Source organism: Bufo gargarizans, chromosome 8, assembly GCF_014858855.1.
Source record: "Bufo gargarizans isolate SCDJY-AF-19 chromosome 8, ASM1485885v1, whole genome shotgun sequence".
Classification (NCBI taxonomy): domain Eukaryota; kingdom Metazoa; phylum Chordata; class Amphibia; order Anura; family Bufonidae; genus Bufo; species Bufo gargarizans.
The window spans coordinates 176,129,513-176,147,643 of NC_058087.1; the positions used below are offsets into that span (position 1 = coordinate 176,129,513).

Here is an 18,131-nt window from a genome sequence, read left to right on the forward strand (position 1 = left end):
GTAATATATGCAAATGAGCCTCTAGGAGCAATGGGGGTGTTGCTGTTGCACCTAGAGGCTCTGCCCCCTCTGCAACTGTTGAGCCCTCTCTACTTCGACAGGTCCAGGCAGTGTAAATGCTTGGTCCCGGCAAAGTACAGAAGGTGCAACAGTTGCAGAGAGAGCTGTGTCTCTAGGTGCAACAGCAACACCCCCGTTGCTCCTAGAGGCTCATTTGCATATATTAAAACATCATTTTTCTCAGCAATGCGGGCACATATGAACATGCAACACAGATACATTCAGCTACAGGGCCCATAGGTGTTGGCTTGTTACTCACCTCTTGGTTGCTGGTTTTGATGAGAAGCAGGGTGGGCTCATGTCCCTCACAGTGCAAGTAAAACCTGACAACAAAAGCATTATTATGAACTACAGACAGACAAGATACCATAGGATAGTAGAACTGACTATTATAACCCAACCAGTCATTCATTTGATACCCAGGATCAAGGTCAGGGCAGTTTTGAGGGTCTGTATTATGTCCACAACATACTGGGAACCACTGACTTGTCACCTACAGTAAGTAGACCTTGTACGCAGGGACACCGCAGATAAGCAACTTGAGTTAATTGATCTTCACACAAAATACTTTATCCGTTCCAATCTCTGACGTATCAGGACGTCCATATGGCTTCCGGGTGCGTCCGTTATATTCTGGACCCATTAGCTTGAATTAATGAATCCGGAACAGATAACGGACAAGAAAGGTGCATGCTGCGAGTGCCTCATGTTTTAGATGTTGCTGAACTATGCCGAAAACTAAAAAACTGGATAAATCTAGCAATAAAGAGGATTCAACAGCGCTACAAAAGCCTACCATACAAGTAACTAATGGCAGCTCCTATATAATCACTATGGTAAATATAACCTGATGAGAGGAGGACCCTGCATTTAGCCAGAGACACAAGGGGGTAGAAAGAGGATGATGGTTGCCATGAAAAGGAGCAAAACCCGTTCATGAGCATAGGGAAGGAGGGTATACCTACCTGGTTCCAGGGGTGGATTGGCCATAGAACCTACAGGGAAAGTTCCCCGTGGGCCGATACCCAGAGGGCCACTCGAGCTCTCTTGATGGCCGCAGACCAGGTACATAACGATGAGATGCTCAATGGCAACAGGTGTCCTCCTGAACTCAACTGTAATACTGTCCTCATGATAGTGATATAATTGAATACTGCGCTTGGGGGCGGCAGGATTTTGTGCTGCCCTGTGGTGTTTGGTTCTGCTGGGGCGGTATTCTGTGCTGCACTACGGTATTACAGGCTCCGTCTACTTCTGTTGTGCCTGCCTACTAGTTTTGGCGGTCTTCTGTCAATTTGGACCCACCTACAACATGGGGCCACTTATTTTATTTTTTTCCCAGGGCCAATCCACCCCTGCCTGGTACCATGACTGGATGTCAGCATTTGGCGAGAGACATGTAGACAGGTTTACCTCTTCAGCAATCTGCAGAATTAATAGCATGTGGATGGAAATGTACAAAGGGCCTCACCCACCGACCTGTTCAGGCTGTTGCCATGTTCTTGATTGGTATAAAGCAGTAGCGGTTGGCAGAGGGCAAATCTCTCTGGGATCCAGGACCAGATGTCCCTCATTTCTTTCACGCTTACAATCCCAGACTTGAAATTTTCTGCATCGACAGCCAGGTGGACATTCTGCCTGTCAGAAATTAGGAGGTTAAAAAACAAAAAAAAAAAACGGGTCATTAGGCAGAAGAAATCAAATAAACAGCTACAGATCGCAGGCCTGACGCAGTAACAGTGCTCAGGCCATGCCGTTACCTCAATAAGCCAGACTGGAAGGGTTAAATAAAAGCGTATGTAACTGTTATGATCCTATGTATTTCCAAGCCAAAAGCTCCATTCAAACAATAAGGGTGAAGCTGCAATACCAAACAGCCTTTAGTCAGGAGTGGTGCCGTTTCTGGGGATAAGAAAAAAAATAAAAATAAAAAAAAACTAAAAAAAAAAAAACTAAAAAACTAAAAAAAAATTGTGCTGCCCGTAAATGCTATTCAGAATACTACTAGTTTTTCTTGGACTTAAAGGGCATCTGTCAGCAGATTTGTAGCCATAAAACCGGCTGACCTGTTACATGTGCACTTGGCAGCTGAAGGCATCTGTGTTGGTCCCATGTTCGTATGTGCCCGCATTGCTGAGAAAAATTTGGTTTTATTATATGCAAATGAGCCTCTAGGAGCAACGGGGGCGTTGCCGTTACACCTAGAGGCTCTGCTCTCTGCAACTGTCGCATCCTCTGCACTTTGACAGGACCAGGTATGATGATATTTACACTGTCTGGCGCTGTCAATAAAAGTGCAGCAGATGCAGAGAGAGCAGAGCCTCTAGGTGTAATGGTAACGCCCCCGTTGCTCCTAGAGCCTAATTTGCACATATTAAAACATCATTTTTATCAGCAACGTGGGCACATATGAACATGGGACCAACACAGATGCTTCTAGCTGCCAAGCGCACATGCAGCAGGTCATGGTACAAATCTGCGGACAGATGCCCTTTAAATAATCTCTTACAGGACAAGCTTAGCCATTACATAAATTAGCATTTCTTATCCCCATTCCATCAAACATGCAACAAGTTAGTAGAAGCATGGTCATGCTCGGAGGGGGATGGATGACGGCGTAGCGTCCCTCACTAGCGTAGCGCAATATGAGACAATGAGCTGGGATTGGGTGTCATGCGGAGATTTCAGTCAGCTTCCACCTGAAAAGGTTTTGCCCTTCTAAATGACGTATTTATAAGATTGGCATTAAAAATTCATTCTGCGAGGTCGTCTGGGATACAGAATGCTGTATAAACAGTCGTCCACCAGTAAGTCATGTAATCCTAGAGGATCCTAGGGAATTTAAAGGCAATGTGCTCTGTTGCAAGTCATTTCTCTGCGTCCACTACCAGAGCAGCGACTGTGCCGCTAATCTTCATGGTAGCAGAGCATGAATAGTTGCTGCTCCAGAAGTGAATGCGCTTGTGCAGCTACTCGGAGCGGTGGCCCTGTCAATCAAGCAGCAGGGGGAGCATTGACAGCAGCGGGAACAGCAAATAGCAGGTGTAGAACTCTGCTTGCTGACAGACAATTGATTCGCTCATCTCTAGTTCAAATGCAATTATTAAAACCTCTTTGCAAATACCAGACAATTACTAACGTATTGTGACTGTCCATATTGCCTCCTTTTGGTGGCTTCATTAATTTTTCCATTGCATTAGACATAGCTCGTTTCCAGGGGTTATGGCCACCGCTGCAACTCGGATACGGGGAGGGGGAGGAACTGGAGTTGCTGCGCATGCGTGCTTCCACGGTTCCGGCCACCAGAGAGGGCAGCACATTTTCCTATACTGTGCTAGTATGACCACCACTGCTGGACTGCAGGGTGGTCGTAACCTCTGGAAACAAGCAGTGAATAATGTGATGGAAAAATGAATCCAGACAGCAAAGGAGGCAATATAGACAATCACAATACATTAAAAGTGCCTTGTATTAACTTTAGTGTTGTGTCTATAGCTGTTATGCACATCCACTACTTATTCCTAACTGACTAAATGTACGTAAGGGTGCATTCACACAACCGTATAAACGGGTCCGCATCCGTTCCGCAATTTTGAGGCAAGGGTGCGGACCCATTCATTTCAATGGGGCTGCAAAAGATGCAGACAGCATCAGTTGTTCTGTTCTGCAGCCCCACAAAAAAAAAATTATTAGGGTATGTCCTATTCTTGTCTGGAATTGCAGACAAAAATACGCACTCTCTATATAGTGCCGGCCATGTGCGGAATGCGAAACACTTACGGTCGTGTGAATGCACCTCAAGATGTAGCAAATGAGCTCTCCTGCAGAAAGAAGAAAAAAAAAAAAGAAAAAAAATCAGCGTCTCTAGTGCCACCTATAGGTAGAGACTCTAAGTTAATGTCCGATAGAGCCTTGTAAACAGTAAAGAAGAAATGCAAAAGGCATAAAACTGCATAATCAGACTACACACTATTTGTAGTCTGTAGCCATAGAGATAAAAATAGTGCCTAGGTGGACATAACCTTTCAAAAAGGCCTGAACTGTACCAAATGCATACCTGCAGGGAGCTTCTGGCAACGCTGTAGAGAGAAGGCGTATTACAGGATGCCCAGTGAAATGCAATGGGCCATCTGGGTAATGCACAGACAAGTCACCGCAGATGCCAAGGTTCCTTGTTTTCGCCACCAGAGGAAGGATCTGGAGCAGTGGACAACCCTTCTGCTAACAGCTAGATGCTATAAAGTAGCACATAGATAAAGGCTGCATAAAGACGACCCCTTTAAAAAGGGCATCTGTCAGCAGATTTGTACCTATGACACTGGCTGACCTGTTACATGTGCACTTGGCAGCTGAGGGCATCCGTGTTGGTCCCATGTTCATATGTGCCCGCATTACTGAGAAAAATAAAGTTTTAATATATGCAAATGAGCCTCTAGGAGCAACGGGAGCGTTGACGTTACACCTCGAGGCTCTGCCCTCTCCGAAACTGGCACGCCCTCTGCACTTTCATTAAAAGGGGCAGCTGTGATGAGGTTTTCACTACCTGGCCGTGCCCACGTCTCTTGTCAGCAGCAAGGGGAAACCTGTGGGCCAAATTCAGATAAAACGATACCATCTGCTGACATTCAATCCATCGCTTGGCACAAGTATTGGTGCAGCCCGAACCTTCACATATACCAAAGGGTTCACCCCACATACTTACATAGCTTACATGTCCTAAGTGCAATGTTGAAATGAAGGAAAAGGTCTTAAAAAATATATATAATAATGAGCAGCAAATTAGCGTCTAAAGTTTATTGCAGACCACGGCTTGGGGTAAATTAGACCGGCAGTCAAGCAGTCACTGAATGTTACGGGAGAGTAAGCAAAAAAAAAAAAAGTCAGCGCCAGGGTAAGGAGAGGAAGGAGGACAGCAAGGTCACTTACCGGGCAGGAGACTTTACTCTGGAAAAGGGACAGCAGAAGTAGAGAGAAGAAAGAAAAAACAGGGAAAGGGAAAAAAAATATCAGCGAAACATTTCATATTAAAACCACTGACCAAATGTCCTACCGGCCGAGGCCGATGGAATTTCACCTTGGAAAGAAAATATTCTGAAAGTGCAGAACAGACTCAGAGAAGTCTATTAGTCGGCAGCAAACTAACAAAACACAGGCCAGCTTTATAATATGCATCACTCAAATACTTCATTGGAGCAGGTGGTCACTGTGCAAAACTCAAGGGACATGTCCACCATTCCAGAAAAATAACATGGTGCAAAAAGGTGGACGTACCCTGTCAAGATTCCAAACCATAGGTAGAAATACGACTATCACTTATATGCCAATTTCAGGATGTATAAGCTATGGACATTTTTGACATGAAAACAGCGATTTTTACATACCGTAGGTTTGTGGTTACCTTGAAAAAGAAAGTTGCACTAAGTTTCAAGCTGCAATATTTATTCTTTCATTCACTTTACATACTCTTCCCCTCTCTCTTCCCCCCCCCCCCCCCAATTGCAACCTGCTCCTGCTTTCAAACTTCTCGTGTGGAGGTTTTCCTTCCAGTAATGCATGCCATATCTGAGTCTAGGACACTGCTGAAAACTGTCTTGTGCGTGGTTTCCTCACCCATCTACAGCCTGAGTGAGCTGCTGTCCATGGATTCTCTGCCTTCCCCCTCGGTGTGATCCGCTATGTACAACCTCCTCCCACTCCCTGGTGCCATCTCTAATGGGGAGAGCAAGAAGGAAAGGGGGAGCAGATACAGGAATAGCGCTCTGATCGATTTACATCAGATTCAGCAGCACCATCAGCTAGGTGAAGGACTTGCACATAATCTGCAGAAGGAATATTGTAGGCAATGTTTAAAAGTTGCGCAATTATGCATGTAGGACACAAACAATCAATTAAAAAAAGTGTAAAGGTGTCCATAGCCTCTTAAGTGTAGTTTATTGCAGATATTTACTGCACAAGATGTGGAAAATCTCTCAGTTGCTCCTTAGCCACAAACCACCAACAGCCAGTGTACTGCTGCTGACAAAGTGGCCTTTTGATTACAGAGGAAGGGGGGGGGGGGGGCTGATTGCACTGTGGGATATGAGCAACTGAGCTAATTTAAAGGGGTTGTCGAGGATTAGAAAAACCATGGCTGCTTTCTTTCAAAACCAGCAAAACGCCTGTCCCAGGTTGTGCGTGATATTGCAGATCTGCCCCCATGACTTCAATGGAGCAGAGCAGCAATACTAGACAAACCCCATGGGCAGGAATGGTGCTGGTTTTGGAAGAATGGAGCAATGTTTTTCTAATCCTGGACAACCACTTAAGGCAAAATTAAGCAACTTTCTAAATAGTGTATTAAACATTGCTTACCATATTCCTTCTGCAGATTGTGTGCAAGTCCTTCACCTAGCTAGTGGTGCTGCTGAATCTGATGTAAATCCATTAGAGCGCCATGTTTTTTCTAATTCTTAACTGCTTATTATTGCTCAGCTTAAATACTAGACCAGATCCATCATGTATCCTGTAAGTAAAAATATTAGCACCTGGGAATATTCTCATTTTAGCATTCTTACCTTTTCTGTTTCACAGTGATCCCTTTCTGCTGCAGAGCTTTTTCATTTGCCATCTGAAGCAGATGAATCTCCTTACGGGAGAAGAGCCGGATTGCAAATGCTTTCTCCAAGAGCTTTTCAGGAGACACGGACTTGCTAATATCCCTCACAAATTCTTGGATGTCTCTTTTTACATTGTTCGACTCCATTGGTTGGCCGCCTCTTATCTTGTGAAAGAACTTGAGAAGAGCTAGGGCTACCCTGAAGAGCACTTTGTAGCCCTCCACTAAAAACACGTCAAACACCCGAGCAGCGCAAGCGAAGGGCAGGTCTCCAAAAAGCCACCTCTGCCAGTCAGAATAAACCTCTAGGACATCTTCGGATACGGCGACCATCAGCTTGTGAGGTCCCTGGCAATATTTGCCTGCAAGATCTCCGAAGGTCATACAAGACGACTCAAAAGCCAAGAAAGTCTGCTCGACAAGTCGTCTACTTGGGTCGTTACAAGCAAGTATTCTGGAAACGCTTTCAAAGCATTCTGCTTCATCCTGGCTATAGTGGAGAAGAAGGGCCACGATCGATGGAAGGACAGGGCAGAAGGAGATGTCAGGGAACTGGTTTGAGATGCATAAGAGGATTTTCCTTACAGCTCCGATGCCTTCAGAGTTTAGACAGTAGCTGGGAACCTGGCGGTCGTCCACAAACTCTGGTAGATGTAGGGTACTTGCATTTCTCTTACCCACTATTTTGCCCACAATGTCACGATACACGCTAGCATCGGGGGTTACCGTGCGGCATGGGATGTCCTTTATCAGTTTCTGATATACCTTGGCTCGTAACGAATGGCTTTTTGCCCAATACCCCTGACGGGATAGTTGTTTCAGCTCCTGGAAATCTGTACAGTTTAATACTTTGGGGCTACTTTGTTCCTGCCCTCCTGTCTCCATCTTATCCCAGTCCACAAATCGTCCATATTCGGTGTCGTCCATTGCTGATCTTTGGAAGATAAAAGGTATCTTTCAGGAATACTATTCCCAGTTCATAGCATAGTCTGAAAAACAAACAAACAATATTAACAGCCTATAACATCCTAGTCTTCAAAACAAAGCACGTCTTCACCTACAACCCAACCCCAACGTTTTTTTTTTGGTACCCATCCTCAGGATAGGCGATCAATATCAGATCAGTGGGAAGCCGACTCCCAGCACCCACTGTTCAGCTGTTTGAAGGGGCCACAGCGCTCAGGCGAGGGCTGCATCCTCTTCCTAGTATAAGGCTACTTTCACATTATCGTTTTCAATTCCGCTATTGAGATCAGTCATAGGATCTTAATAGAGGGAGAAAACACTTCAGTTTTGTCCTCATTCATTGTCAATGGGGACAAAACTGAACTGAACGAAACGGAATGCACCAAAATGCATGCCGTTCCCTTTGGTTGCACTCCTATCGCAGACATGTTTTTTTCTGTCCGCGATGTGGTGCGGAGCAAAAAGGATCCGTCCCCCATTGACTTTCAATGGTGTTCATGACGGATCCTTCATGGCTATAGAAGACCTAATACAACCGGATCCGTTTATGACGGATGCATGCGGTTGTATTATGGTAATGGGAGCGTTTTTTGCAGATCTTTGACGGATACGCAAAAACGCTAATGTGAAAGTAGCCTAAGATACCAAGCAAAGCGCCATTCATTGTATAGTGGCTGTGCTTGGTATTGCAGCTCAATACCATTCACTTTAATGGGACCGAGCTGCACCAATGGTGGTGACATGACAGCTCCTTCCAACAGTTGATCAGCGTGGATCCTGGGAGTCAGGCCCTCTCTGACCAGATATGCAAGACCCAGAAAACCCCCATCACTCATTGCTCCTGTCGGCACCACGCTGCACTGTACTGGGCCTGGCGTGCACACTTCAGCGTGCGCTGTGCATGTTGGGAGGAGAAGATGCCGCGGTCCTTCTCCTGCGGACTCCATATAGGCCAGCCGCACACCCTGCCAGGAAAGGCAAGTATTACGGGGGGGGGGGGGGGGGGTTGATGGCACTGTGGGATATGATGGCATGGAGGGGCTGATTGCACTGGGGGAGTGGGAGACATGATGGCATGCAGTGGCTGATGGCACAGAGGACTGAAGACATGGGGGGCGCTGAGGACTGACAGCACGGGGTGCTCGTGAGTTTTTATAAAGGAAAATGTTCTTTTAAAAAAATTTTTTTTTTTTTTTTATGATTAGAGTACTTGATTAAAATCGATAGAATTATTGTTTACTAAAATAATCGATAGCTGCAGCCCTAGTCTATTGCTGCATTTAAAATTTGCAGTGTTCAGAGTGGACATTTCCCAATTTTCCTTACTGGCTTAATGCCTAAAAAAATAAAAAAATAAGTTTCAAAATAGTATGTAGAAGAACAAATCTTCCCACTGCATCATAGGGGCAGAGCTAAACTTTTAGGGGCGTGTCTGACAACAAGCCTGATGACTGTTTCCAATGACCACCAGCAGGATTGTGAATTTCACTGTAGACTACAATATAGAATGTCACTATTCCCCTTCCCAAGGCACACATCTTTGCAATATTAAAATCCCTCTCTTTGGGGTGATTTTCTTATATTTGTGAGGTGTTCATTATGCATCTAGTTCTTGGTTCTGCCCTTTATAAACAGGAGCAGGTTACATAACCAAGGGCAGATTCCTGATGGCCGCTCTCCAAGAGCTCTTGCATAATATAAAACACCAATTACAGAAGCTTGTAGTCCACAGATATCAAGAAAGGCTGCTTCGCTTACAACACGGGAAGCTGTAAAACGTGCCTGTATTCTGCTGACTGCATTTAAGGCATTGTCACTCTTCTGCAAATGACATTTATCATGTAGAGAAAATGAATACAAGACACTAGGGGTGGGCGATAAACTATATAAATTCGGGCAACAATATAGATTTTGTCTATATCGCGATAGATGATCACAGAGCGGTAGTGAATTGAAGAAGCGTTTCACTCACCGCTCTGTGGCCTCCCGACTCTGCACCGGCCAGGGCCTTGCGTGCACACATAGCCAGTGTGCTGACTGTGTGTGACATCAGGTCCCTCCCAGTGCATGATGGGTAGAAGACGGAGTCCGCAGATGGACCACATCAGCCAGCCGTGCACCCTGCAGGAAAGGCAAGTATATTAGCAGGGGCCCGAATCTACCAGGGAATAGGGTGGGGGGCGGTGGATGTGGGACATGAATGATTGCAAATAGCAATGGCAACATGGGGCTGATTGCGCTGGCTGGGCAACATGATGACGGTGTCAATGGCATGGGGCTGATGGCGCTGGCTGGGCAACATGATGACTGTCAATGGCATGGGGCTGATGGCGCTGGCAGCGGGAGATGAATGATGGCAAATGGCATGGGGCTGATGGCGCTGGCTGGGGTGCATGGCTGATGATGGCAAATGGCATGGGGCTGATTATGGCCATGTAATTTGTATACAGACAGAAGAAAATAATATATCGCGATATATCGTTATATCGCACATGCTTCAAATTATATTGCAATATAGATTTTAGGCCATATCGCCCAGCCCTAGAAGACACTTACTAATGTATTGTGATAGTCTATATTGCCTCCTTTTCTGGATGGATTAATCTTTCCATCACATTATACACTTCTTGTATCTAGTGGTAATGGCTACAGTTGCAGCGCAGATACGAGGTGGCCGGGATGGGAGCTTATACGCGCTCCCATGGTCCCTGCCATCAGAGAGTACAGTGCTTTCTCCTATAGTGTGCAAGCACGACCACTGCTGCAGGATGGTCGTGACCCCTGGAAATGAGCAGTGTATGTGATGGAAAACTGAATCAAGACAGCAAAGGAAGCAATATGGACAATCACAATACATTAGTAAGTGCCTTGTGTTAACTTTCTCTACATGATATACGCCATTTGCTGAAGAGAAACAACCCCTTTAAGAAAGTAGTCGTGGGGAATTTTAATTCCCTGCAGCTGCTCTCCAAATTTTTCCAGCTCACATCTCGAGTGCATGTGTTTCCCAAGTAATTCGGGATATCAATGTTTAATAGGAAAAATGTATCACCATGCATTTCTGAATATATTTTGAGGGCCCCAAGGAATCCAGGGTGGAGCTGGACCTTTAACTGCAAGTAGAGGTGTTCACAACACGTGTCTGTTCTCAGTATTTGTACTTGTGGCCACTAGATGCTTTTATGAAGCCAGAGCCCTACAGGAAAAGCAGCAGAATCCAGTAAACCTGCCCGAGCCGAGATAACATCACTGCTGACCCAAATAATTTGATACCAAGGCTAATGCATTAAACAGGGACGTTTAAAACCACATGCAATGAGACAGCAAGCAAGACATTTCACCAATATAAAGTTATTAACCGTCCAACACTCCAGTGACTTTACCTAAAATCCATTTATACATTTTTTGCTGTATCCTGGGTTACTTATTGAACTATTCTACAAAACCAACCAGATCAGCACAGAGCTGCAAGCTTGGTTCATTAGAACTATAGAGAGACTAAGTGTTAAAGGGCATCTGTCAGCAGTTTTGTACCTAAGAAACTGGCTGACCTGTTGCATGTGTCATCCGTGTTGGTCCCATGTTCATATGTGCCCCCATTGCTGAGAAAAATGATGTTTTAATATATGCAAATGATCCTCTAGGAGCAACGGGGGTGTTACTATTACACCTAGAGTCTCTGCTCTCTCTGCACTTTGATGAACAGGGCCAGGCAGTGTAAACGTCATCGCTAGGGATGAGCGAATCGACTTCGGAAGAAACATCCGAAGTCGATTCGCATAAAATTTAGTTTCAATATTAGAATTTATTGGCTCTGATGAGCCGAAGTTATTACTTTGCGAAGTCTTGCGAGGCTTCGAATTATAACTTAAAAAATTGATTTATACTGTAAAAAAACATTTCCCGAACTCTGGTTCGGTTCCAAGGTACCACTTGGAACCAAACCAGAGTTCGGGAATTTTTTTTACAGTATAAATCTATTTCTGAAGTTATTATGCGAAGTAATAACTTCGGCTCAGAGCCAATACTGTATGGAGTGCTCGCTCCGTACAGTATTGAAACTAAGTTTTATTAGAATAGACTTCAGATGTTTCATCTGAAGTCGATTCGCTCATCCCTAGTCATCACGCCTGGACCTGTCAAAGTGCAGAGGCCACGGCAGTTGGAGAGCGCAGAACCTCTAGGTGTAACGGTAACGCCCCCGTTGCTCCTAGAGCCTTATTTGTATATGTTAAAACATAATTTGTCTCAGTAATGCGGGCACATATGTACATGGGACCCACACGGATGCCTTCAGCTGCTAAGCCGAAGCGCACATGTAACAGGTCAGCCAGTTTCAAAGGCACAAATCTGCTGACAGACGCCCTATAAGCCCATAATATGGACACTTATGCATCCAATACGCAATATCACTGGACACGCCAGCATGTTGCCTATTCCTTAGGGATCATATGCACATTTTATATGCATTTATATAGCGCTACTATATTCCGCAGGGCTTTACAGACATTAGCATCAGGCTGTCCCCAATGGGGCTCATGACTATATTATTGCCCACATATAACCTTACACAGTGTATGGAACTGTAAGGGCTCTTTCACACGAGCTTGTCCCTTGCTCGAATCGCTCTCCATGTGAAAGGGATCGTGCGTTCAGGAATTACAGAAGCGCAGGGCAATGTCATGATTGGTAATGCTTCATGCCTCTGCCTGACCTCTCTGTTAAAGAATCATTCTGACATAAAGCGGTCAGTATGATTCTGCAGAAGAATGGTAATGCTGTGTGCCTCTGCATGGCCCATCATGATAATGCCCTGCGCTTCTGTAAGTCCAGAATGCAGGATCCCCCTCTCACACGGAGCGCGATTCCCGTAAGACACGCTCGTGTGAAAGAGCGTTATCATGGATAAGTGATAAAATGCATGAGCACTGGGCTCCCCAACTGATCTAAACAGGGGGTCCCGTCTTTCCATTTTAAAATTGTGCAGTGCTCATAGATGGGAGCTGCTGCCCCCATTCAGTGTCTACAGACTGACTGAGATAGCCAAGAGCTGTACTATTTCCATCAGTCCCATTGACAATGAATGGAGTGGAAGCTTGCGTGTGTAACCTCCACTCCATTGATATGGAGAACATGGGAACGCATTCTAACAATCAGTGAGGATCCCAGCAATCATACTGTGGATGGCAGAGCCTTTGCAGCAGCACATGGAGGTTGTGCGACTTTTGAATGGCCTCTGCGCTTGGCCATTCAGGCTCATGATGACGTGATGAGAAGGAGTATGAGTCATGCCAAGAAAGGATAAGGTACGCAATACTCACAATGATTTAACTAGTGAGCTTGAAGAAGCTTACGAGTTAAGTCAACCTGAAATCTTTCCAGAATTTCAGGAACGGGTGGAAGAGCAAATCTCTGTGGCTGATGCATGTTCTGAGGAGTCGGAGCGTCAACAGCTAAAGGGGCTCTTCGCCGAATTCCAGGACATGTTTGCTAAGGATTCTTACGACTGTGGGGAAACTAACCTACACGTTGCAAGAATCCAAACGGATCCCAATGCACCCCCTGTATATGTTAAACAGTACCGACTTCCGCTGGCGGCATATGAGTCGCTATCGGAAATCGTCAAAAACTTGGAGAAGCGGGGGATCATCCGTCCAGTGCACAGCTCCTTCAACCATCCTGTGCTTGGGATTCTCAAACCCAATGGTCAATTCCGGCTCTGTTCGGACCTAAGGCAGTTAAACAAACGTGTATACATGTCCGGATGGCCCGTACCATATATTGACCAGAGTTTAGCGCAAATACAGGGATCCAAAATTTTCACTGCTCTGGATTGTGCGCAAGGATATTGGACAATTAAAGTGGATGAGAGGGATCAATACAAACTGGCCTTTACATTTGGAAAGCAACAATATGCATGGACCCGATTACCTTTCGGGTACATAAATGCGGGTCATGAGTTTGCTGTGTTCATGCATAAGGCAATGCCTGATGCCACTGAACGAGGTACCTTATCCTATGTGGATGACATCCTAATCAAAAGTACAACTTTTGAGGAGCATATTGCGGAACTGAGGCATGTACTAACCCAACTAAGAAACGCTGGTGTAAAACTTTCTTTACAGAAGGCTCAATGGTGTCGTACCAAAGTCAATTTTTTAGGTCACGAAATCACTGCCGATGGAATTAACCCACAGAAGAAGAAAGTGGAAGCAGTGATCAACACAAAGTCACCTACAAATACCAAGGAGTTGAGATCCTTCCTGGGCATGATGAACTATTCACGTAAGTTCATAGATAACTATGCCGAGATTACAAAACCTCTTTTGCAGTTGCTGAAGAAAGGAGTAGAATGGGAATGGAGTGAACGTCACGAGCAAGCTGGGAATGAGCTCAAAACCAGACTTATCCAGGCCCCATGCCTTGCCTATCCAGAAGGTGGAAAACCCTTTTACATTGAAACAGGCTTCACCAACAAAAGCGTGAGTGCAGTCCTTTTCCAAAAACAGGACAACCTAAACAAGATCATTGCCTATGCCAGCAAGTCCTTATCACCGGTTGAGGTAAAGTTCAATGACTGTGAAAAAGCATTACTGTCAACTGTGTGGGCTTTGCAATATTTCAGGAGTTTTATCCAGGGCGAAAAGATCATTGTGGAAACCGCACACCAACCCCTGCAATATTTGCAGAGTGATAGAATCAAGGATGGGAATTTATCAAACAGCAGGATAACCGCCTGGACGATGTCCTTAATGGGATGGCCATTGGAAATCAGGTACAAACAAAATAATAAGAATCCAGTTGCTCAAGGATTAGCCAAACTGCATGATTGTTCCAATTCAGGACATCAAGGTGAATTACCACAAAATGATTTCCTGGAAGAGCAATCTTCATCTCCATACAAGTCTTATGAAGAAGAATACTGCAAATCCTTACCATGTGTATATGTTGATGGCTGTTCTTTCCATACCGATATAGGAACTGAACGCACATTGGTTGCAGGTATCGGAATCGTATGGAATAACACATTCCCAGACATGTCCGTCGGATACAAAATTGGTCCCAAAAGTAGCCAGTTCGCGGAGCTCACCGCTGTGTATAAAGCTATACAAATGGCTATTGATTCTGGTCTTAAAGAGTTTGTTATAATCACAGATTCTAATTATGTTCACAGTAGCTTCGTGGAGTACTTCCCTGGATGGAAAAGGTCTAAAATGGCAAGAAGTAACAATAAGCCTGTCAAGCATGGTAAAATGTTTTGTAAGATCGACGAGATGGTTACCACCCATGGTCTCACCATTTACTGGAAAAAGGTAAGAGGTCACTCAAAATCTCCAGGTATGGATAAGGAGGGGAATGATTTGGCAGATTCCCTCGCTAAACAAGCAGCCATTAATGGAGAAGGCTTGGACGTTGATGACCTCATGGGAACTATCCAAGTGGATGCAATAACAAGAAGGCAGGCTCAAAAGGAAACCGAAGCCAATGTGGCCCAATGGAGCCAAGATTCCCCAAGTGAGGACCTTATCGCGAGTCAGAAGGGGGATCCAGTTATCGGCATGTTTTACAAACACATTGAAGATCCACAGAATTGTCCCATCACTATGGAAGACTGTGCAGGCAAAGAAGAGTTACGAATTTTGATGAAGGGTAAGTCCCAATTCTCGTTACAGGATGGATTGTTGGTAAGAACCTCAAAGAATGGTATCTCACAATGGGTAGTACCCACAGCATACCGAGGTTTGATGTTACAACACGCCCATGACGCCCCAACGGCTGGTCATCGAGGTGAGAAGTTAACGTATGAATTATTACGGGATTACGCTTATTGGCCTCATATGTTGCAAGACGTTCGCACATATTGTCAAGGATGTTTAATATGCCCTCAATTCCAGCCGCAAGCACCCACTCATCGGGCACCGCTGATGAAAAGGGGGATGTCCATGTCATGGTCAGATATCCAGATTGACTTTATTGGACCAGTAACAACTTCATCAAAAGGCAACAGATATATGTTAACCGTGACCTGTCTATTCACAAAATGGGTAGAATGTTTGCCTTGCAAGACTTGCAGTTCAAGTGTGTGTGCGTCTCTACTCATTAACCACGTGTTTTCCAGGTTCGGTCTTCCCCAACGCATCGAGTCCGATCGCGGAAGTCATTTCACTAGTGAGGTGATGACAAAAACGTGGGAGATACTAGGAGTAAAAAGGAAGCTACATATAGCTTACCGGCCAGCCTCTAGTGGTGGAGTGGAACGCTACAACCAAACAATTGTCAACATTCTAAAGAAATTTGTTAATGAATCCGGTAAGGACTGGGATGTAAAGTTGCCTCTGGTTCTCATGGCCATAAGAGCCACTCCAAGCACAGCAACCAAACTTTCTCCCTTCGAAATGATCACAGGAAGGAAGATGGTGTTACCCCAGCATTTACTCTACCGGACAACAGACCAAAATTTGATAAATGCTTCAACAGCCCATCAGTACATAGAGAATCTACGTAAGCACCTTCAACATGCTTTTGCATTTGCCCAGAAGAATCTGGAGAAAGCAGCAGTAAGCGCCAAAACCTACTATGATCTGAAGACTACTCAAAAGGAGTACCAAATTTCCGATCAGGTTTATCTCTATAACTTCGCCCGGGATCAGGTGAAGGAAAGGAAGTTCCTGCCTTCCTGGAAGGGACCCTATGTCGTCACTGACAAATTGTCACCTGTGGTCTACAAGATCAAAATTCCAAAGGGGGATGAATTTATAGAGAAATGGGTGCACATTAATCAATTACGTGTTTGTCATCCTAGGTCACAACTTCGCCAAATGGAAGGATTGCCGGATGATGAAGAGTAAAGAGATAACAAGGTTCCAGCTAAAGACGGAAACCCAGGTTTGGTATAGTATGAACATACAAATGTACTAACCTATCCTCATGTATTTTCCTCTGTGACTAATTATCTCTTGACTCACTTTGTATCGAGAACTTGCTCTGTCCAAGAAAAGAAACAAGACCAAATCAAAGATGTATGGTAGTATTAACTCTTTTCTTGCAGGAGTGATAAAAAGTGGAAGATGTATGTACTTATATTTGTCATACAATATATTACAGGTGCAAAATGGCACGGAGGGTTGTTGCCGTTATCTACATCGTCCTGATCTTGGGGAAGGAGTTCCAGGCCGAGCCGATTGCTGTACCAGGCCCTTCATCTGGGATCATGCTACAGGATACCACGGGATTCATCTTGACGAATAAGAGGATTCTATCCCAAAAGATCTACGTCAGTTTGGACCCACGTGTCTTCGTCGAGAGACAGTTCAACATTTCTGAGATTTCGTCTCCGGAGATAAAGATTTGGTATCAAATGCACATCGGCTATTCCCAAGAAAGAGTTACACAGATCCTGGAACAGACAAGGAAAACCATGACCAGAGAACAGTTTTCAACAAGTCGACGACCAAAGCGGTTCATTTCTGCAATTACAGCCGCCATAATCTTTGCCGTAGTGGGCACTGTCATTGCCACCGGTGTATCAGCTGTTAATTCCATCTCCGTTAAGACATTGGAACTTGAGATCGGTTCACTGAAAAGGAACCTAATGAGTATTCATGCAGAGATGGAGAACCAGAAAAAACATTTATCGGACTTATATTCCGTTGCAGAGGATACTGTCGTTACCGCCGACTTACACTCAAAGTTATTGACTCATTCAATAAATCTTCAGAAGAGTAATGAACAGTTTAAACAAGAACTTATTTCCCTAAAAGAACGCATTGACTTCCATACTCAAGTCTATCATGATGAAGTACAAAGTGGGATGCAGGACTTAAGGGAAGGACGCATTCCCCTGTATTTTGTTTCTTATGATATCATTCGTAAAATGCTACAACAGGTCAGTGAAGAGAAAGTAGAGGACTTTCAACTGAACTTAGCGTTCAACATGGGGATTGCCATACCATTGTATATTGATCCTATAAAGATGGAAATCTGTTTTCTTCTGTCAATTCCCGTTGTTTCTACAAATAATGTGTTCCAAATTAAAAGAGTTCATAATGTGGGCACTTGGAAAGACAATATCCACGTTAGAATTCAAACTCCTGACATTGTAGCCTATCAGCCCTGGAAACCGGACTGGCTTTCTGTCCCGATTCTGGACAATTGCGTAACATTCCGGGACAACAATTTCCAGTGCGAAGGCGATCCTTTCAATTATGACGCAACTAACGCGTTGTGTGGTCTTGAATATGAGACACATGGATCAGAAAAGTGCCAGGTGACCCTGTCTAAAATCGAGGAGGATAAGGTAGTGAACGCTGTTTTGATACAAGACAAGTGGCTTGTTAGTACCCGTTTACCAGATATGACTGTTTTTTCAAATGATCATGTGATGGTGAAAGTCATTGCCCTACCTTCTCGTGTCTCCATTGTAAAAGTGCCCCGTAATTCCAGGATTATGATTGGAAACCGTACTCTATATCCGGTCGACATAGGGGACGTTGAGGGGGAAGTGGAGAGT

At 44.7% G+C, this 18,131-nt stretch overlaps 1 protein-coding gene across 2 annotated transcripts in view; it reads right to left on the minus strand.

The window, feature by feature from the left end:
* Window positions 1–18,131, minus strand: part of TBC1D24 (TBC1 domain family member 24) — a 45,022-nt gene that overhangs the window by 10,470 nt on the left and 16,421 nt on the right. Inside the window, exons 2-5 of one of the 2 annotated variants that reach the window (XM_044303715.1) lie at window positions 6,615–7,644; window positions 4,987–5,004; window positions 1,540–1,698; window positions 320–383 (exon numbers count right to left, since the gene is read on the minus strand). In XM_044303715.1, coding sequence (XP_044159650.1) covers window positions 320–383; window positions 1,540–1,698; window positions 4,987–5,004; window positions 6,615–7,582 — 1,209 coding nt within the window. In that variant the 5' untranslated portion in view covers window positions 7,583–7,644. The remainder of the gene's footprint in view (window positions 1–319; window positions 384–1,539; window positions 1,699–4,986; window positions 5,005–6,614; window positions 7,645–18,131) is intronic. The other variant, XM_044303716.1, reaches the window with a different exon arrangement.